This window comes from Anoplophora glabripennis, unplaced genomic scaffold, assembly GCF_000390285.2.
Source record: "Anoplophora glabripennis isolate ALB-LARVAE unplaced genomic scaffold, Agla_2.0 scaffold950, whole genome shotgun sequence".
Classification (NCBI taxonomy): domain Eukaryota; kingdom Metazoa; phylum Arthropoda; class Insecta; order Coleoptera; family Cerambycidae; genus Anoplophora; species Anoplophora glabripennis.
Genome location: NW_019417024.1, coordinates 1 through 23934, shown reverse-complemented (window position 1 = coordinate 23934; position 23934 = coordinate 1). Strand labels below are relative to the sequence as shown.

General features: G+C 32.9%; 1 protein-coding gene across 1 annotated transcript; it reads right to left on the bottom strand.

The window, feature by feature from the left end:
• Positions 1 to 73: 73 nt before the first annotated feature.
• On the bottom strand, positions 74 to 23611 carry LOC108915807 (DNA-directed RNA polymerase, mitochondrial). The gene is made up of 13 exons (XM_018721944.1): positions 23394 to 23611; positions 23127 to 23228; positions 22669 to 23065; positions 21816 to 22560; positions 19228 to 20196; positions 16775 to 16975; positions 16489 to 16703; positions 16085 to 16433; positions 6596 to 6767; positions 5939 to 6149; positions 5619 to 5790; positions 3536 to 3627; positions 74 to 247 (listed from the first exon to the last, which is right to left on the bottom strand). Exons 1-13 carry the CDS (start codon positions 23518 to 23520, stop codon positions 118 to 120), a joined length of 3882 nt encoding a protein of 1293 aa, XP_018577460.1. The 5' UTR covers positions 23521 to 23611; the 3' UTR covers positions 74 to 117.
• Between the last annotated feature and the right edge of the window lie 323 nt (positions 23612 to 23934).

Here is a 23934-nt window from a genome sequence, read left to right as displayed (position 1 = left end):
AAAATATAATAGCAATTTTCTCTCACTGCTGAAAAGAGAGGGTAGGTTTAATGTCTGCATTAAGCAAAGAGGATAACATTTAAAAAAACTTTATTTTTTAAAACATATTAAAAGCAATCAACTAAAGAAGTAAACAGAATCTAAAACCTGTTTAATGTCAAAACTGCCCGTTTTTGGTAACTGTTGCAACACCCTATTTAATTTCTTTTTAGTCAGGTCAAGCACAGATCCATCTCCAGTGAAATCTCTGAAACATACAGTTCATTACGTACAAAATTACAAGAGAGTTTAAACAATATTATTGCGTAATTGAATCGCATAATGAATAGGATATTCGTATAAAGCAAAATTCTATACAGGGTGTTCCTAAATAAGTGTCGCAACGGAAAACTGTATATTTCTCAAGAAAAGAAAAACATTTTTTTCCTCTTTCATTTTTCTCTCCGGGCTTTCGTTTTCGAGATACATGGTGTCAAAACATTTTTTCAGATTTTTGCCAATATCTTAGGAACCGTTTGAACTACAGGACTGAGCTTTTGTACACACATTACCACTATTAATAGCTACTTGTTGCAAATATTGTTGAATTTCGTTAAACTTGTGTTAATTATTACTATCTATCTTTTGAATTACAAAAGATTTTCGAAACGTTAGCAAAATGTTTGTTTTTGTTCATAAAAAGTCATTTTTCTTGAAAACACGGTTGACTTTAGAGCAATGAACCAAGAGAACTCTTTTTGTGTAAATTTTATTGGCGCTTCAGAATTTGCTGTCAAATGTCAATTTTTCCAGTGGCATAAAAGTTAGGGGGGAAAAACCCTTACGATACCTTAAAATCTCCACCACTGGCATGTTCAGTGAATTGGGGAAGGGTGCGAAAAAGTAGCTATTAATAGTGGTAATGCATGTACAAAAACTCAGTCCTGTAGTTCAAACGGTTCCTAAGATATTGGCAAAAAATTTTTAAAAAATGAGTTTTAACACCGTGTATCATGAAAACGAAAGCCCGGAGAGAAAAATGGAAGAGGAAAATAATGTTTCTTTTTACAAGAGGAATATACAGTGTTCCGTTGCGACACTTATTTAGGAACACCCTGTATAAAATTGGATATAAACATACCTATAAAAAAAAACAAAATTAATAAATAGCGTACAAAATAGTTGGCAGTAGAGACAAATAAATCAAACCACAATTTTTACTTTTTCCTAATGGAAATGGAAATTTAAATGTGCTGCTCATTTCATCTAGGCATTTGCACTTGGCACTACTGTTACAAACACTTATTTCTTTTTTCGCAATCGCCCCCGTGTCAGTGTAACTTAATAAAGATGTTTTTAAAGTCAAGTTGATTGTGTTAAGGTATTGCATCGAACAACCATTAACCATGTACATGTTTATGGCAGCAACGCCGCAGAAATCTAGTAACTTCTAGTAACTTTTATTACTTTACTTGTGCAATTTCCGCACAAACCCCAAGCACGTCTGAAATTAAAGAACATCTTAAGTAGTCGTTAAACGGAGTCTTAAATTTAAGCATCTATTATCATATTTAAAAGCTTAGCAAAAGCTGCAATGAATAGAATGACAATGTTACGAATGACTTTGTTAAATATTGCTTATAAATGCTTTATACTTTCTGGAGTAGGACGTTAAGGCTATGCCCAGTCCAAAGTTGGTCGCGGTAATCTTGTCTATACCGAAAAACTACACATCCATTTGTTGTTCTATATTGAACAATTCTTGGAACCCTATAAAATGATATGCCTATGGAATAACATTCCCACACATTACGCTTCGCATGGATCTACATGTTCAAAACGAGTCATTGCCTGCTATTTTGGCACTGAAGTATAATTATTTTTTTATTTAGCATGCGACAGAATGTGATGTCTTTATTGGAAATTTTAGAAATAGGAACTTTCATTACATTTATATTGTCAATTCTATTTCTATCATCTATCATTTTGCTAAAATGGCAGTGCCAATAACAACCAATAATAGCCGCTAGTTACTTAAGTTTACATGTATGTGTAATACACTAGATTTAATAGCAACGAAATATCTCAGTTTATTGACAAATCGTAAATTGGAATTATTTATATCTCATAGGATCAATTATGTATTTGTATTTATAAATTGCTAGAAAAATAATTTTATCATGCATTTTTTGAATCCACTTCATTATATATTTTGTATCTTTTTTTTTTGCAGAAAACTTGCAAGTCAAAAAAAAAAGATGAAATACATATTTGTTGTAGAAGTCATTTGTATTTAAACAGAGCCTTCATAGTGATTACAAGCCAGAAATTTTGTTTTGAACAGTAATTTTATTTACTTCTTGTTGACATTTAAATTTCGGTAAAATTAATTAAAAATTATTAAAACGATAAGTCAAGATTACAATAAACCACAACATTCTGTTTCACCAGTTGGTGATTGGTGTAAAAGATTTTATCGAACCAATCAGCGATTTCATTACAGTGGCGGCTCGCCAGGTGATGCAAGTGATGCACCGCTTCACCTAAAATTTCCGTTTGGTTGTGCAATTACTACAATTTAAAATTATTTTCAATTTTATATAATTTTATAATTTAGGTATAATTCTATATTGAAAATGTATAGTGTTTATTTGTTTTATACGCAGAAATAAACAGAATAGTTGCGCGGTGAACGTGTTCTAAAAAAACATTGCTTTCGTGGAGCGCGAACATCAACCTCGTACCATGTACAGCATAAGCAAGTGACACGGATTGAAATCAAATTGTATTTCGCTTCACTTTGCAGCGTTGTTTACGGTGGTTGTCTTGGCAACGAGGCAACCAACGTGTGAGTAAACTAGGGCATAGGAGAATGAGTGACGCGGAAATTGAAGCAGCATCGTCATCGCCCATCGCCTGCATTTAACGATTATTTAACTTTAACGGTTCTTTGTTAATATTTGCTTTGAATCAATAATTGTAGAAATGTTTCGTATGTATGATCCAGTAGGTATGTATTTTATTGAAAACGCCATATTCCAAATGGAAAATCGGGGGCAAAAAGGGGGAAATCAAAAGACAAAGTGTATATTCGAATGTTTCGGAATGAATGGCATTCGGAGTATATAAGTGGTTGTATGGAAGTGTTTATTTAAAAAAACTTTTCTGTATGCCGTGTTTAATTGTTTCTATTTTTTATAAAATCTAAATAAAAATCCTTCTCACGAACATAAGTTTTTCGGTAATATTGCAAATGCAACTAAGAATTTCCAGACATTTAAAGCCGTTTGACCTTGAAAATTTGAAAATTTTCGCCTGCAGTTTTTTTTTTCTATTTAGTCAATCAATGAATATGCTTCACCTACCCTCAATGTCACGAGCCTCCACTGTCACATTATCTCGAGCGTACGCGTAACGGTTTGTTATTGTTCATTATAAATGAATCATTAATGTTGGTGACGCTAAGATTGAAGGATTTTTAGCCGACAGTACCAACCGTGCAATCATTTATGAAGGCTCCAAATATCGATATCTTTATCTATGCATGTTTCCTTACCTTTCGCTATAACTGAATTTTTCACACAGAAATTCAGACAAGTCCTCCAGGATGGGCTCAGAATGCAGGGCCACGAATTGTTCCCTGCAAATCTGAAATAAAAAGAAATCAAATAATACACAAATCATAAGGCCCTTTCCATTCGCCATTTTCATTACAGTAACGTATCAAATGTACCCGCACTTATACATAACCGAGAGATAGAAACGATTACACAGGCCGACAGGATTTTACAAGGAGAAGGTAAGTTAGTCGGATTTTTTAATTTTTGATATTTATGGTACGTGTAGTTTGGACCTTGAATAAGAATTTTCCGAAGTAGTTCGACGCAACGTTCATAAATTACAGAGATAATCGATTTTGAAGTTTTACCTGACAGCTAAATTCACTAGATGTGACACATTTTTCAACAGGGAGCGTGGCCTAATTGGTAGCATTCGGGACTGACAGTCACGAGATCGCTGGTTCGAGTCCGTCGCGTGACATTTTTTTTTTTTTTCAAAACGCATCATATGGTTTTTTATTATTTTTTTCATCTCAAAAATTATGAACAAACGGAATATTATAATAAATACTTATGTATATGTAGGAATATTCTTCAAATATTTCATTAAAATGCACAATTGGTTGATAAACAATATTTATTATGAATTAACAATAAAGTTTCTCAAAAAAAAAAACAAATGAGGTCACGTAAGTTTTTTATTTTATTTTTAGTATTTGTCATTTTATGCAGTGTGGCATAAGCCAGAATGATAGTTATCATAGAAACATGGGAAGCGGAAATTTTTTAAGCATCTAGTATGTCATGTAAATGTTATGTTTTTACAGGCTCATTTTGTTTTCAAAATATCAACGTCGAAGCAAATTTCGTTAACATTTTGAAAGATTGTTCTTTCATCACACAGTTTCAATGCTTCTTTACCCTTTGTGGAATTTACCGAAACTTTTTATGCCCGAACAGGTGTGTTTTGTAAGCGGTTTTTTTAAACACGATGGACGACCCACAAAAACTTGGTTAAAATGTTAATTAAACACTTGAAGAATATTCCTACATACAGTTCTCATAATATTTCGTTTGTTCATAATTTTCGAGACCAGAAAAAGAAAAGGAAGCTAGATGCTTAAAAAATTTCTGCATCCCATTTTTTTTTATAGCTACCATTCTGGCTCGTGCCACACTGCGTAAAATGTCAAATACTAACATAAATATAAAATAAAAGAATATCCTACCTGACCTCGTTTGTTTTTCTTTTTAATGAAATCTTATTGTTAATTCATAATAAATATTGTTTAACAACCAATTGTGCATTTTAATGAAATATTTGAAGAATATTCCTACATATACATAAGTGTTTATTATAATATTTCGTTTGTTCATAATTTTCGAGATGAAAAAAATAATAAAAAACCATATGGTGCGTTTTGAAAAAAAAAAATATCACGCGACGGACTCGAACCAGCGATCTCATGACTGTCAGTCCCTATCGCTACCAATTAGGCCACGCTCCCAGTTGAAGAATGTGTCATATCTAGTGGATTTAACTGTCAGGTATAACTTCAAAATCGATTATCTCGGTAATTTATGAACGTTGCGTTAAACTACTTCGGAAAATTCTTATTCAAAGTCCAAACTACAAGTACCATAAATATCAAAAATTACAAAAATCCGACTACCTTACCTTCTCCTTGTTAGCCAAATTTCTCAATTGACCCTGGTTTTGGAGATAACCTAACTTAAAAGTGCCAAACTCGCGATTTTTTGACGTCTTTGAGGTTATGTTACATGGAAAGATCCATTTTTTTGCAGAAACCATTAATGGGGTCTTAAAGTACTATACTTACTCTTTAAAACGTTTTCCCCGATATCGTTTTTCGTCTGAGAAATCGCATGTTGTTCAGTAATTTAACTTATTTCTCGATTTTTGAATATATTCACAATGCAGTAAAGTGTATCATATCTCGATAAAAATTAAGAAAGCTAATATGCCTATGGCCGATTTAAAAATGATTGAGTTACTATTCCAAGCCATTTCAAAACAGACCATGCTGTAAAAAAATTAATAAATAAAAACGTAGTTACCTTGTTCATAATATGTACAGTAGACGGATGCGTCCAATAGCAGTCGTGAACGGACACAAAAGTAATGCCTGCTCTCTCGCAGTGCAGGGACGTGAGCATCATATGGCTGGAATCCAAGGAGTGGATGAAATTCGGAGGGAAGGCGTTTTTCTGCTTCATCACGTTCGGCCTCCTACGAAAGGTGTCAAACATGTAAATATGTACAGAATTTACCAAAAAAAAAAACAGGAATATTATGGGTGTCATTTATTCAGACATCTGCAGATGTGGAGGCAGGTTTTCTGGATCGATGTATGCAGATACTCAAAATGTTCACTTACTCGTATTTATCAATCGGATAAGAGCTGTACATGTTCGGCATGCTCAATTTCTTATACTTAAAGTAAGGCTGTACGATAGGCAGGCCAAGCGGTGTGACCCATTCCACGTGTTGGCATCCCACGGCGGATATCAGTCTTGCGCATTCCGTGAACCAGTCCTGGATTTCCCTGGTTGAGGTGAACATGGACCTCAGAGATTCAAAGGTGCGTCCTGCAAATTAATTTAAACAAAACAACTCACTAAACGGAAGAGCTTCGAGATAAATTCAAAATATGTATCCACAAATGAAACAAATCAGTCTTGAAGTATGTACGGGATGAACCAATTGAGAGACTTTTCAGGAGATTCCCGTATTTCCTCAAGATGTAGACAAAAAGTTAAGTAATTGATATGTTTCGAGTTTGGTTTTTGAAAAAAATTGAAAAACAAAAATCACAAATCGGAATCAATACTTGCTTAGATAACACTTTTCATTTTTAGTCTTGTTTTGTGCTATTTATTAAATACGTTATTTTTGTTTTGTTCTCAGTTTTTTATATTGAATCCGTGACATCTGAACTACTTTTTTTCAGGCCGTTTTGAGAAATTCGAGGAACTCGCCCAAAAGTGTCAAAATTGTCCCATGTCCTATTTAAACGACAAATCAAATTTCGTACCTGTTAAGTAGGATGATGCTGCCCACACAGACTCCTTGGGAAAATCGTCTATATCCTTCAGTTGCTTAGCGATCTGTAATCGAGCCCCGAACCTAGTCACCCCATACACTGTCGTCATTATGGTTTGTTTGATGACTTTCCTCTTAACAAAACCTTCGAGAATTTTGGCAATCTAAAAGTAAACACGACTTTTACTTTCATTTCATAGTAATAGTCATGTCGCTATAATATTTGAACATCGATGAGTTGACGTCCGCTATTTTCTTGTTGAAATGTGCAGAGGAAGGCAGTAGAAAAGGTGTCTCATCTCGTGAGTAAATTTTTTTCATTAGCAACATTGTTTTTTTTTTAAACAATTTGGATCGAAAATCAGTTTTTCCAATATATTGGAAAAACTATCGATTTTAGAGAAACATGTTCAACAAAATCGGATAAACTGTTTAAAAGTTATTGCAAAAAAAAACATCAAAAAACGTAGAATTAAACAATTACAAGTATATTACAGTATATTAAATAAGTACAATTACAGTATATTAAAATTAACACTAAGAAGAAAAAAAAGAAACAAAAACGTTATACACATTGCACCTAAGTGAATTAACACTTGTATTGTGCAAGCACAAAATCCATTAAGTATATGCTGTATATACAATAATATGAGTAAAATTCAAATTATTATTATCATCTTTCGTATTAGCTAGGATATTATTCAATCAATGACAAAAAAGACAAATAGTTGTTACTTATGTATGTTTTGCAGAGGTGCGAGTATTTTTTAAAGCTTTTGGTTCTTCTTATTTCTAAGGGTAACAAGTTGTATGTCTTGGGAGCTAAATGTGTCGCAAATCTCAAACCTATGGTTTTATTATTAAAAGGTGTTAGTAAAGCTTCGTTTGACATACTCCGAGTTACCCTAACATTCATTATCAACTGTTTTTCATTTTTAAATACATTTGTACACAATGAATGGAAATACAAAGATCTAATATTACATATTCCATCCTTGAAAAGTAAACTGGTCGGGTATAATTTATTTTTTTTTAAAATGATTTTTAATATATAATTTTGTACAACAGATAGCTGTTTTAAAGTCGTATTATATAAACCACCCCATACCAGAATACCATAGCGATAAATGGATTCCACTAGAGATTTATAAACTATAAGTAATATTTTTTTGCTTAAGATATCTCTTAATTTGTAGAATCTAAAAATCAGTTTTCGAGTGTTCGCTGTTAATTTATTTATATGCTGCTCCCATTTAATGTTTTTGTCAATTACGATACCTAAATATTTTATGGAATATACTTCATTTATTACCATGCTGAAACGTTCAATATTAATCCTATCATAGTTGGGCCTATTTTTGCTGGTAATTGAAAATGCTATGTATTTGGTTTTACCAGCATTTAGAGATAACTGATGTCCATCTAACCATATTTTAATAGCAGTTATGCCACGTTCCATTTGTTCTTTAACTGTATCCCAGGTATCACCAGAGAAAATGACTACAGTATCGTCTGCATATGACAGTATTTTACCACTAGTATTTAAGAATAACAAAGAATTTAAATATATTATAAAGAGTATGGGCCCTAAAACAGTGCCCTGTGGCACACCTATTTTAACTTCCTGGGGATCACTAAGACAATTATTAACTCTAACATATTGCATTCGATCAGTTAAATAACTAGTAAAAAGCTTTAGCACATTTCCTCGAATTCCATAACTATGCAGCACATTAAGAAGCTTGTCATGAGGCACTGTATCAAATGCCTTAGCCAAGTCTAAAAACACTGCAGCACACTTTCTACTTGAATCCAGATTGTCTGTGATTTCCTTTACTACTTCATACATTGCATCCTCTGTACTTTTACCTTCCAAAAAACCAAACTGATGTGGACTCAATATATTGTTATTTTTAAGAAAACTTACAAGCCTAGTTTTAAGACATTTCTCAAAAATTTTTCCAAAATTATTTATCAAGCTAATAGGCCTGTAATTGGATATTCTCGTATTATCACCATTTTTAAATACAGGAGTAATGATAGAGCTTTTAAATTGAGAAGGCACAATACCAGTGGCAAAAATTAAATTTATTATATGTGTAATAGGCTGAACTATCTGCTTGTGAGATGACTTTATAAGTTCGGCAGTAATTGCATCCATACCTGGAGCCGAATTTTTTTTCAATGAATTTATTTGTAATATTATTTCATTTTCTGTAACAGGCGTTAAAAACAATGAATTATTAATTGGCGGTATTTGAGAAGAAAAGTCATCAGGTATCTTTATATTGTTGGCCATTTTAATACCAATGTTAGCAAAATATTCATTACAGTAGTTCGACATATCTTTATTATTATCATATGGTTGACCATCTTCATTGGCAATATTAAAAGAACATGCATTATTTTTAGATTTTTCATTGGTAGCTTCAGATATTACTTGATAAATTTTTTTCATATTGTTTTGATTAAGTAAAATAATATCTTTATAATACTCATGCTTACATTTTTTTAACAGCTTATTTAAATTATTTCTATATGTTTTGTACTCTATCTCCAAATCCTGAGAATAACTATTTGTCAGTCTTTTTTTCATTTTATCTCTAATTATTATTGACTTGGTTAGACCAATTGTAATCCAAGGTTTGATTTTCTTAGGTACTTTATTATTAGTGGGTTTGGTATAAGTACTCTGAGATACAATTTTTAAATATGTTTCAGTAAATATATTAGTAGCAAGTTGAGAATTATTTAATTGCAAAACATGATTCCAACTTTCATTTTTAATCAAATTAATGAATTTATTAATATTAATTTTAGAAAATTTTTTAGTATTAATTTGCTTGATTGTGTCATAACTTATAGAATCTTTACTAAAATGTATCATGACAGCATAATGATCAGTAACGGAGCATTTAAGTATATAGGAGTCAATTTTAAAACTATTGACACCCTGATTACGTTTTACAAAAATATGATCAAGGCATGAAGTAGATTCTTTTGTAGTTCTAGTTGGAGATTGAATGTAGGGCACAAATCCATGTTTAGCTAACATTGACACATAATTGTTCACATACTCATTTTCTTCTAATATATTGATATTAACGTCGCCCACTATGAGTTGAAAACAGGCATCAGCTTTATTTAAGTCTAAATAGTCATCAATATCATTGATAAAAGCACCTATATTAGTTGGATTGGGTCTATATAATGCAATTATCCTAAAAAGGACATTACCAATATTGATTTCCATAATGCTTAGTGTTACCCCACTTATTTCCAACTTTTTATTATGGATTGAAGTTTCAAGACCCTTTTTTGCAATAATTATAACTCCATCATTTTTATTAAAATCCGCATGATTGTAAAAGGTATTATAACCAGGAATATTAAACTGATCTATAGAATCCACTTGAAAGCATTCACTTAAGATAATAACATCATAATTATAATCTAATTCATAGGTTACAAAAGTAGCAAGTAATTCATCAAAATTCTTTCTTATACTACGAATATTAAGATGAAAGACCCTAAGAACAGCATTTGTTTCAAACAGTACCTTACTGTCATTAATACCAACATATCTTCCCATGCGATTTCCTCCGACGCATTCGAGTTCTTGCAAAATTAAATCTTCATTGAGTAGTACCATTATACCAATGAATAGTCCGTTTTACTTTGTAACAGCAACTTTTGGAATTCTAAACTGGCACATGACAGGTCTGAGGCAGCATGTTCAACATTATAATTTGTATTAAATTTTTCATTAGAAATAACACAGTTTTTACAACACAATTTCACTTTAGGGCAAATATTTTCCTCATGCTCTTCACTACACCTTGGGCATGTTAATTTGTTACGACAATCTTGCTTTTTATGATAAAAACCCTGGCAGTTAAAACATCTTGGCACATCCAAATCCTCATATACTGAATACCTTTCCCATCCAATACATAATTTTCTGTCAACCATTACTTGTTTAAATGCAGTAGCCGAACACTCACAATAGATAGTATGATGGTCCCTACTCTTTTTTCTAATATATGTTGTTTTAATGACCCCTGCCAAATTATTTTGTTCTGCAATACTATTATCAATTTCATCTGCAGTCATGTTACCATCAAAATTAACAATTTTTATTCTTGGCTTTCTCATTTTTGTTTGCTCAATTAAATAGTTGTCCTTTAGTTTATCCTTTACTGCTTTTTCTAAAATATCAGTCTCTTCTTTTGTTTGACAAGTGATATGGATAGAACCTGATTTGGTAGATTTAAAATGCTTTATACCTATCTTTAATTCTGAAGGATTAATATATTTGTCCAGATCCGACTTAGTTTTTCTACTATCTTGTTCCCCCTTTGGCTTAATAATGATCTTTGGCTGATTTTCTTTCCTTTTATTAACCTCTGGTGCACTAGTTACAGATGCATAGGATAATTGTGTAAAACTTGCAAGTTTATCTTCAACTTGTTTGACTTTTTCTTGTAGCATATTAATAATTACATTTTTGTCATCTATTATTTGATCTTTATCCTTTATTGTATTCCGTAAAAAATCAGTTAGTTCATAATTTCTGCATTTTTTGCATATAAATTTCAATAAACGAGTTCGTAAAGCTAAACATTTAATTTCCGAGCTCGAAAGCTCAGAGCAATCATTACATATTAAATTTCTGCACGAGTCACAAGGCGTACAAGGATTTTTTACATCTTTAGAAGGTTGCAAAGTTCTCTTACACACTGTACATTCCATTCCACGTTCCATATGCTAAATTCACTTTCCTTTTTTAGAACAACAAAATTTGTTTCTATATTGCTACTTTTTACTTTTAAGATAAAGACTTGGTTTTTGTCACCTTCTTTTTGGCGTTTAAATAGAATTTCTTATCATTTATATCCATTACTATGAGTGCACAAATGCATAAATACCTCTATAGACGTTTCTTAGAGATCTTTTTTAATTTGTTATTAAAAAGCACTGCACTTTATTAACTGATGGGACAGATTTCAAAATTTAATGTAGATTATTTCCCATAGAACAAACACCAAAACTCACAGACTGAATTATTACTCTTTCACAGTGCAACTACAATATCGATATGCTGCTTAGCATTTTTTAATTATCCATAACTTGGTTATTATTTGTTGGAAAAATAAATATATTTAAAAGTCGTGTTTTATTATTCTTCAAAACTGCGCAAAAGATGGGCAACGTGGGCCCAATAGTTTTTGCAAAATTCTATTTATTTATCCTGTCAAGGGCAAATTTGCATAACTTTAACCTTCTGTCTTTTCGACAGTTATTAACAAAAAAGGGTTTAGATAGTCGATTTTTAAAACTTAAAACCTAACTTAGCTTTGTATTTAAATGGAATTTTAATTTATTGCAAGGGACCCTTTTGATTTTTACATTAAAAATTTTATATTTTACTACTTTTTTTTAATAAACATTTAGATTATCTTCAAATATTTAATTAAAAAAAGTGTGATTGTATAGCCAATTAAAAACACACATTTAAAAAAAAAAAGTTTCTACGCCCTTTTGGAACCGACTTACTTTTTTTTTCAAAAAATCACAGCGCCTCTGTAAAAATCAAAAGGGACCCTGGCAATAAATTAAAATTCCATTTAAATACAAAGCTAAGTTAGGTTTTAAGCTTTAAAAATCGATTGTCTAAACACTCTTTTTGTTAATAACTTTCGGAGAGACAGAAGGTTAAAACTATTGCGTCCACAGTGCCCATCTTTCGCACAATTTTGAACAACAATAAAACTCACAAATTTTAGGCATATACAGGTTGTAACTAAATAAGTGTAAAACATTTAAGGGGGTGATTCCTCATCGAAAAAAAGATAGGATCTTTCATATAAAGAAACTTCATTGGAACATCCCTTGTTAAGATACAGCCCCTTAAAGGGGGTACATAAAATTTGTTTAACAATTTTTTTCAAAAGCACTAAACAAGTTACAATATTGAAATTAACCTGACATTTTCTACTACCAAAAAGACACTTAGCCAGTAATTTATTTGGTTTACCCCATGGTTGTAAGGGGTGGAAAACGCAACCCCTAAAATTTATTTCCAACGTAATTTTTTGTCTTATTATTTTTTTACCATTTAAAAATTTATTTCCGATAGCCTGTTTCATTCTAAAAAAAAATGTCTCTTGAATTTTTTGCCCAAATTAAACCAGTTCGCAGCAAAAAATTATTTTACGAACAAGATACATATCGCCATAAAACGAAAATACGAAACTAATTTATCTAGTAGGCCGCCATTAGCGATACTGACAATTAAATTGGAATCAAGCTGTCAGTTTGTAAATTTTTGAAATTGAAGTAATACTAATTGTGTATTGTTCTGTTCTTAATTTGTTACTTTAATAATTCACTTGTTATTAAAATGGCATACACAAATGAGGAAATGGCTGATATGCATTACGTTTACGGTCTGTCGCAGGGGAATGGGTTAGAAGCTTCTACAAGATATGCTGAAATGTATCCTCAACGGCAGCATCCTTCACATAGAATATTTGTCTGACTTCATCAACGATTACGTGAATATGGTTCATTCAACAAAAGAACGCAGGATTGTGGTCGCCATCGAGAAGTAAGAACACCACAGCTTGAGGCAGCAGTACTTAATTTGATAGAAGAACAACCTACTACCAGTACTAGAAAGATTGCTTTCCAGCTAAATGTTGATCATATGACGGTATTTCGAATTTTAAAGGAACATCTCTTATACCCTTACCATCTGCAACGAGTACAGGCACTGTTACCGCGAGACTTTCCGAACCGTCTTGAATTTTGCAATTGGATGCTGGAAATGATTAGAAGAAATCGTGACTTTCTGAAGACGATCGAATTCACAGACGAATGTAGTTTTTCTCGGGACAAGATTATTAATTTTCATAATTACCACATATGGGCTGATGAAAACCATCACGCTATTGTCGAAACTAACCATCAAGAACAGTTTTCTCTTAAGGTGTGGGTCGGAGTTATTGGGGATTATTTAATTGGGCCTCATTTTCTACCTCCTCGATTAAATGGTGAGGCATACGTTCAATTTTTAAGAAAAGTGCATCCCCCCGTACTGCTGGAGGAAGTTCCTTTGGGCGTCAGAAGGGATATGGTTTTTATGCATGATGGGGCTCCCGCCCATTTTAGTCAAGTAGCACGTCAGCATTTAACTGAAACATATGCAAATCAGTGGATAGGTCGAGGAGGACCACAGAATTGGCCCGCTCGATCCCCGGATCTCAATCCTCTGGATTTGTCTACTTGGGGCCATTTGCAGCATTTGGTTTATCGTACTCCTGTTCGCGATGTAGAGGACTTAAGAAACCGCATTATCGATGCGTGCAGGGTAATTAGAGAGACTCCAGGAATATTTGAGCGAATACGTGGCTCAATGCGCCGACGTCTAGACGCATGCGTAATGTCTGAAGGTAGACATATTGAACATTTACTATGATTTCTACATGTTGTATGTTTTGTTATTATTAAATTAGTTTTGATTATTCCCCTTTAATCATTTAATGCAGGTAGTAACTACAAAATAACAGTAAATCCAGTCCGCATTTATGACGATGTATCTCTGTAGTTGTTCGTAAAATAATTTTTTGCTGCGAACTGGTTTAATTTGGGCAAAAAATTCAAGAGACATTTTTTTTTAGAATGAAACAGGCTATCGGAAATAAATTTTTAAATGGTAAAAAAATAATAAGACAAAAAATTACGTTGGAAATAAATTTTAGGGGTTGCGTTTTCCACCCCTTACAACCATGGGGTAAACCAAATAAATTACTGGCTAAGTGTCTTTTTGGTAGTAGAAAATGTCAGGTTAATTTCAATATTGTAACTTGTTTAGTGCTTGTGAAAAAAATTGTTAAACAAATTTTATGTACCCCCTTTAAGGGGCTGTATCTTAACAAGGGATGCTCCAATGAAGTTTCTTTATATGAAAGATCCTATCTTTTTTTTGATGAGGAATCACCCCCTTAAATGTTTTACACTTATTTAGTTACACCCTGTATATAAAATAACAACCAAGTTATGGATAATTAAAATGATGCTGTTTCTCCACGTTTTTTTATGTTTTTTTTGCAATAACTTTTAAACAATTTATCTGATTTTAATCTCTCGGGAGGCATTTTGTAGGTCTTTTTATTGCGCATATTTTATCTGTTGAATACGTTTCTGTAACATCAAATGACCCAAATTGCTTAAAGAAACAATAGTACAATATCCTGACTTAGATCGACCTTCACCCATCGAGTTTTCTAATGAAATTTGAATTTTGATAATATAATGTATTAATAAACAAAACTTGATTTGGTTTACATCCAATTTTCCTGCACAGCTCTATTTTTAATAAAAATTTAAAGACGTAATTTTTTTTCCTGAATGTAGTTATTGAGTTTTAGAGTTTTTAGAGTACAATATGCCAAAGTTTGGTCGACATTTTTGTTCCTTGCATAAAACCAGGTAGACAGGTATAAACAGGTAATTTAGAATTGAACTTTAATTTTGAATTGAATTGAATTTTGAATTGAATTGAACTTTAATTTTTTATTAAAAATAGCTGTGCAGGAAAATTGGATATCGACCAAGTCAAGTTTTGTTTATTAATACATTATATTATCAAAATTCAAATTTCATTAGAAAACACATCGATTTTTTTTAGTTCATTTACTGCTATGTGACACGTTTATAAAACTAAAATATGTTAATTAATAGTAGTTACATCAAGCAATACTGATCAAGACCCTATAAGAAAAAATGATGAATAAAGCACTCGGTTTTTGTGAAATTTTTTTCGATTCTGACTGGCATTCCTACCTAAACTCGAGCCTTCCAATCATTTGTTTATTGAAACAAAAATTACAAAATCAAAAAAAAAATTTCAAAATAAACAAAAATAATTTAAAAAAAACATAATTACATCGCTTTCTATTTCCTCGCCATTAGCTCTGAATAATGCCAAAGGAAAGTAAATGGACTTGTATAAAAATAATGTGCACTTATCCCGGAAACTTTTTCTATCACATTCATGAGACATGGTGACAAATATTTATCGAGGTGCACAGGATAAATTGTTCAAGGTATTTGGGATGGCAAATTCTGGGGGGTGGGGGTAAAGTGAAGGAGAAAAACAATTTATATTTACTCTTTTTCATTCAAAATGAGTAAAAAAAATAAGAATGTCACTAAAATATTTATTTTTTCATTGATATTTTCCACATCTTTATTTTTTACTGGAAAAACACAATTTAAATCGAGAATATGTAAATGTGAATCATATCTCTTTTTTATTAGAAAATACACCTGAATCTTTTCAGAATTTTTAGAAGAATTTCAAATTTTAATATGTTTAAATGTGGAGGTCTGGTGTTTATTTTATATGCTATATATTTTACCATAGTATAAAAAAATAATAAAGAGGAAACAAAAATAAAACCCAAAAAAAACATACCTCGACACCATTTTCAGCATCTTTCTCCCTCCTCTTTTCCACCAAGGCCACGACCGTACTATACACGTCCTGCGGCACCTCGGACGGGGTCAGATTAACGCTGTGGGCACCAGCGCTGTCCCTTCCTAAAGCGGCGTAATGCTGGAGACCGTTGCAGCTCCCGTCCTGGTGGATGGGCAAATGACAGAGGAACTCTTCGGGATTTGGAGATCTGACGACATCCGCGATTTCCATGCAGCAGGATAGAGTCTGCCACGGTTCGTCCGATTCCATCCACCACTTCTTTCCAGTCAGAGGCTTGTCGGCGGAGTCTAAGATTAAGTCGATTTTGTCGTTGGCAAATCTCAACCTAAAAAATGCAATTAATTAAAAGAAATGTTGAGGTAAATTTATCTTATTATTACCGTTCGCTGATAGGGTCACGTTTCTTCAGACCGGTCAAGTTAATCAGATGGATCTTCAGCCAATCGAGGCCTTCAGGGCCCAAGGGTCGAGGTTCCGCGAAGATTAACATAGACCTGGCTAGATCCGAACCCAAGTGGTTCAAATGAGGCGGTACAGGATAGACCCTGCCTCGGAAGTCCATGTTATGGGGCAGCCAAAAAACATCGTTCCGAAACTGAAATGAGAAAATGTAATTGAAAATAATTTAGAATTGTACGAATTAAAAACATTTCGCTTTTCTCTTACGTGATTCGCTAACGACAGCCTATACAAGCAGTCGCACCAGAGGGAGTACATCTCCGCCTTCTTCCGTTTATATTGCAATTTCTGCCTGAATAACTGATATTTTTCAACTTTGTCCATATTAGCGAATACTGCTTCAGGAGGAGAGAGAGAGGATGGTGGTTCTGGAACATCCAAACTAGATGAACCACCGCTGTTGAATACCTAGAAATAAGAAGGCGTAGTTATCGTTATCCACGTTTTTGGTAAGACAGACGTTATTTGTATTATTTTTAAATCTGTTGTAACTTAAGTCTAATAAATCTGCATGTGCTGTCAGTGTGAAAGATATTCCACTGTTTTTGTTTACTGTTTTATTATGTTTCAAACTGTGCTCTCTCATAAATTAATTTATTAGCAGAACCATAAATTTCAGCAGAACAGAGAGCAATTTATTTGGATTATTTTCAGAAAGCATTAAATAATTTACAAGCGAAATATAATTAACCTCTGATCCGTTGCAAGAAGTGCACTTCTCGTTGGCTTGATCCTGTTTTGGTCCAGCTATACAAGGTGTCCCACCGGGAAGTGCATCGATCGATATCTAGGAAAGTAGTGCTCCGAAAAATTTGAAAATTTGACAACATGGCAATGTCCCTAGGGCGAACACAGCTAAAACATTTAGAACTCTCCAGCAGTTCCAGTTATACGGGAAGTCGACACCAACTTCGTTATTTTAAATGGAACACCCTATATATTATTGCATTTCTGGATTCTACGTGAAATTTGAAGGTCACTTTATTAAATATTCCCTATACCTAGGGGTGATATATTTTGAGATATTAATTTGACAGATGCAAGAGCCTGCGGATGTGCTAGTAACTCTTTTCAGGAGCGTGATATCAAGCGGATTTTTGGTACCTGTAAAGGGCGTAGGTAACACTACATTATGGTATACTAACAAATGAAAACATTTAATACTAGATGTTTCATTTTTGCTGTTACATTTTGATAACTTGAAACAGCTATAACATTGTTAACTTATATGGAACACCCTATATATTTTTTTAATCTGTCGTATGCAGATTGAAATTTCCTTCCAAGCCATATAATTAATCATTGTTAGGTCTGACGTTACCACTTTTAGAGATATTTGCAGTTTTCTATTTTCTGGACAGTTTTTCTCATATCAGAGCTGTTGTCAAATTGGCCATGACCAACAACACGCCAAAAACAATTGAAATAATATGACATTTGTCAAGTTAGTTGTCAAATTATTGTTGTGTCTGAATAGTTTTTGCCAAAAATTCAAATAAAAATGCCTGGGGATCGTTTAAATTATACTAATGAGGATTATTTTACTTTGTTTGTTATTTCAGCATCTCCGCGGACTCTTGCTTCTGTCAAATTTTTTCTTTAAAAATTAATATCTCAAAATCTATAACTCCTAGATATAGGGAATATTCAATAAAGTGACCTTAAAATTTCAAGTAGAATCTGAAAATGCAATAATATATAGTGTCCCGTTTAAAATAACAAAGTTAGTGTCGACTTCAGGTATAACCGGAAGTGCTAGAGAGTTCTAAATATTTTAGTTGTGTTTACCCCAGGGACATTGCCATGTTGTCAAATTTTTTAATTTTTCGGAGCAGTACTTTCCTAGATATCAATGGACGCAGTTCCCGGTGGGACACCCTGTATATTAGGGTGCTTCGTTTGACACGTTCTTTTTTTTGTTCCATTGACGAAATATTGTTCTATACATTGGAAAAAAAATTTTCATCAAATTTCAACATTTAATTTTAATTTTTAGTACTCGCTATCTGATTTTAAAATTTAAAAAATCGATTTGTGATCAATATTTTTGAGGTTAGAAACAGTTGAGACATGCCAGCTTTACTCTGGAAGTGGATTTGGATTTAGCGGGTACATTTCCTCATTGAGGAAGAGAAAAATATGAAAAATGCAGATTTCTTTTTCTTTCTCGTACATTTTCGCACATTTTTACTGGTTTCTACCAATTTTTTTTTGAAATTAGAAAAAAAAATGCGATGTGATTCTAATACCGGATTCGTGTTACATACAATACATTGGAAAGCATATATAGCACTTCAGATTTTTTTTATTTGCGTTTTTCAATTTTTCTTACAAAAATTGAGAGCTTTCAGACGCCATATTGGAGCCGCCATATTGGATTTTGCTAAGGCGCACTCGGTGTTTGAAAGTAGACGCCCTAAGCTTTAAAATGAGCCCTAGGTTGATTTTTTTGGTTACTACAATTTAAAATTAATTAATTTTATTTGCCGTTTAAATTCTCCTTTATGGTCGTAGCACTGATCCGGTTGACATGGATTGTCCCATATATGTTTTCAGTTGACAACTGTTTAAAAAGCGATTGTACCACAGCAATTGTTTTAAATTAAAATAAATTTAAAAAAAAAAAAACAAAATTTAATGAATACATTTTATTTACTTACCTGTAAAATTACGTCCAGCACTCTCTGGTTAACCTTCCAAGGTACCGCGGCCAACTGGTTCAAAGAGTCCAAACTAGGATAGAGTTGCCGTCGCCCCACCTCACCCAACCTTTGTTTCTGCGACATTGCTTGAGTAGGCAGTCGAATAACTTCACAGGGCGAAACCAGGTAACCCCCCACGTGTGTCGAGGTCCACGGAACAGGCGGACAGATCATCGGTAGCTCGTATGTGGGAAAATGTAACGTTTCTGGGAGAGAGGCTCGATACAATTTTGAGAGAACGGGGTGGGGTTTGACTTCTTCTTTGGTAATCCTACCCTGCGTTCTGAATATCGTATAAAATGCAGGTAAGTAATTCTTATGCTCGTCGTTGTTTCTCAAAGAATTAACATCTATTTTCAAATCGTGCATCACGATGTGATATAAGAACTTCCCGATGAATTGTAGGATGGTCGGCACCCATTCCTGATGGCCCATCCACAACGTGGGGCCTTCCTGGTAAAGGCTGTGCTCTATCCACTGCCACTTTTGGCGAGGATTCATATACACCTCTTGCGTAGGTAAAACGTCCAAATTAGAGTGACTCGCAGCGTAATCCCTACAGTACTGACTATGTATTTTAGTGATTTTACTCAACACGTCTGTTTTCTGCTTCCGCAATATTTTGTACCTCGCATACACCTTGCTCCCCATATCTCTGTGGAGCATATTGACTGTCGGGCTGTAAGTCTCTGAGCCCTGTGCAATTTTCTTCGCTTCGTCGATGATAATGTCGATATAATCTTTTAAGGGAATGCATCTCATGTAAGGTTCGAAGTTTAGGGCGCTTCTGTGGGCCGTTAAAGTTGCGAGATCCCTATTGAAAGCGGACTGTGCCGCTTCGGCCCACATTTCGTAATGGTTATCCAGTACCTGGCGATACCTCAGAACTTCTTCTGAAGGCGTATCTCGACACTCGATACTTTTAACCTAGAATTTTTTAACACTTGAAATAAATTCTTGATAATGTAAGGTTTTTTTTAACAATTTCATAATTGTATGCAATCGGAAAATGTTTGTTTTCCTATTTTTAAGATATAGGTAAAATGTGGAAAGAGACACAGGGTGTAGTTTTGTACAATATTCAAAAATTTATTTTTGGAGAAATTCCATTAAGTATAAACGAGAATACAAGATATAATTGTTATAAAATCAAGAGATGAGAGAAATATTTTTGGGAATAAGGAAAATTCTCATTATTCTCTTATAGAAAATGCTGTATATTCTCCAATTTCTCGAAATTCCCCTTAAATGCTCCATATTTTCCAATATTTACAAAAGCGATATTTAAAAAAGTTGTTATTAAAGTGCAATACGCCTCTTAGCTGGTACGAAATTTGAGAAACATCAGAAACTTTCCCTTTTGTGTTTCAACCAATATACCAAATATTTACCAAAGAATTCCCTGATGTCTCCAGGTTCTCTAGGTATATTTGAAAAAGTCAAGAAATTTTTTTATTAGTATCCCAATTAAATATTTAAAATAGCATGACTATTTCGAAAATTATTGTGACTGATTAATTTTTACTCGCATTCAGACAAGATCAAATAAGCGGAATCTACACATACTGGCTGATTTTTGGTATAGGACAAAATAATATAATTTTACTTTGTTAAAAATTAAAAGAACAATATTTGAAAACTAATATTAGTGCAAAATTGGAGGTAATTTAGAAATTTTTAATTTAATTTAAAATTAAAATTTTCTTTTTATCCAATTCTTAGGGGGGAAACCACATTAGGAGGCTCTAAAAATCGGATTTTTTTTTTTATTTCATAAATTGTTAGTATTCTAATTACGAATACGCTGCCAAAATTTCAAAACGAAATTCCCATTTGTTTCAATTTTATGATCCTAAAACCGAAAGCCCATCGGGGTACCTAGCAGGTAGGGCGGAGCACTTGTTCAGGTAATCTAGTCACTTATTAACAAAGAAAAGAACAGATGCAAGCTCAGAATGATGCCTATGGCAAAGAAGGACTCTATATAATTGATAACTATCTGAAATTTCTAGTTTTCGGAAATCACGTTTTTCTCAAAACGACGTTTTTTGATTCACGGGAAATGTAGCTCAAAACGTTATGAACTAACAATCGAGATGATACATAATTTTAAAGGTGTTTTTTATTCAAAATAAGTGAAAAAAAAAAGGTGAAAATCCACATATCAAAACTTCAATTATCATAATTTTTACCCACAAGATTCATATTCTTCGAAAACATGTTCATAATGCAGAAAAACTTTTTTTCTTTCAGATTGAAATTGCAACCTCCATATTTCCCTTGAACAATCAACTCGGACAACGACCTTCAGTGGACAACAGTCCATAACTTTGGCAATTTCAGCAAAAATTACTTGAAAAAATGTTTAAAAGTAATTCAAAATATTGCTAAAATAATGTCAAATTCTAATCAATCTGCCTCACTCAAAAAAATTCATGAGATACGCCTGTAAATCAGCCTCCTAACTTGGTTTCCCCCTTAATGAATAAAAATACACAAAAAATATATACAAAATTACTACTAACATAAAAACAAAAAGTACTTACTGTAACGTAACCACCTCTCTCCATCGCAATTTGCTTGTGGATGGATGTTTCCATATCTTCAGGTTTAAAGGGGCCATCATTCTTGTATTTTACATCCTCTGGATTGTATTGTATATCACAGTTCAAATGGTTAAGTAAATGGTTTTTATAAGAAACATTCAGTGTTCTATATTGCGGAACGTAATTTTGGTCGTAACTCCTCATGGCTCTTAGAACTATTTCTCTTTCATCATTCAAAAATATCCCTTCGTTCATCATTTTGTCAAAAGTTATCCCTTTCGCTAGGGCACTTTGGGTAAAATTTTTTATGTCTTTTAAATAGCAGTTATCGTTGCTGATCCGACCAAGACATTCGAAAATTGCTACATAACTCTGCAAATTCAATTCTACCTCATCTTCTTCCATTATTTTCAGTATTTCCCTGATTTTAGGAAAAACGCCTTTACTTGCAAAACCTTTCAATAATGCGTTAAACACATTAATATTCTTTATAAGAACCAAACTTTTCTCTAGATTTTTTTTTGCCCTGCCTCGATGGAAATTAAAAGCGTTTAATCCTCTCTGAGGATATTTTTCATGAGAACAAACCTCAATGTAAGATGCTAAGGTTTTCCATGAAATTTCATCACGATGTTTTTGACTAAGATGAGTTTTTTCTATCTGTCTGGCAGGTTCTCTCACTTCATCGGCTTCAACAATATTCTCTTCGCTTTCTTCTGGTTGGAAGGTACTCCCAACTTTCAAACTATAAATGTAAAAAACAGCACATTAGTAATGTGTACACAACACTCAAAGAAACATATAGAAAAGCAAATTAAAAAATATATATAAATATTCAATGAAAAGAAAATACCTTTCAAAATCCAAATCTCCTAATGTTGTACCCGAAGCCTCTGGCAATGTATTTGTATTGTCACAATTTTCTATCGTTGGGTCTACAAATTCTGTACATTCGTCACTGACTGCAGGGGGAATAGAACTTGGTATGCTACACAATAATACTTTTTCTTCAGCTTTGACATTTAAAATACTGAAATCATCAACGTTAGAACTATTGCTAGTACTGGGAATATTTTCTACAACATTTAAATTATTGTACGTATGTTGCTCTAAATAATTTGTGTTTTTAGACAATTCTTTCAACTTGTATAGTTCGCTTAAATTAAGGTTGGTCATGGCCAATAATTTGATATCAGTCGATGTAAGTTTCTGTACTGTTGCCTTATGTTGTGACGACGACTTATCGGTCACTAAAAATATATTCATTGAATGTGAATCGCCACCTCTAATCTAAAACAGTCCATAACATACCTACAACAAGCTCAGCATATTTTTTCATATATTTTCTCCTTTTAACTTTCTTTCTGGTTGTTATATTTGGATTCATGATAGTAGACTGACTTCTTACATGATCTAAAAGTAAACAAAACGTAAAATATATTCTCTACAATCTAAAAAGATTATAAATAGGGGAATAGGAAAAGGAAAGCACATAGGTAATACGAATAAACTTATAATATATGATACAGACAAAGCCATTATATGTAGTTTTCAATTTAGTGTTTACTTCCTACTTACTAGAACCATTATTTAACTGTTTACATAACAGGCACGTTTTTTCCGAAACACTTAAACCGGTCATTCTACTAACGTTGCTAGGACAAGTATTTAAAGTTGTTCTGCTTAATTTTAGCAATCTATACATGTTTACTTAATCTAATTTCACATATTTTTAAATTCAAAGTTTTTAATTATATTTTTATTCACGTGCTTAAATCACTCGCCTCTCCATTTTAGAAGTTTGACGTTTAAATTAAATGTCTCCCAAACATTTTTAATTGGCTATCGTTGCTACCACTGACCACTGAACAGTAATGGCAGAATAGTTAACCCATTTTTTGCCATGCAGCAATCAAGCGCCTTGAAAAAGGGTATACAGCAACGACCTCAGAAAGGGAGTTCCTAGCGGGCAGCCGACCAGAGCACACGTGTTTTTGTGAAAGTGTAGTGCAAGGAGCAAATTCTACCTGCCTTTATTAAGGCTACCTGGAAAGAATCCCTTTCTTTCCTTTTAATCACCGACCTAATCCCCGGCTTAAGCATAGACGCCATCGGCATC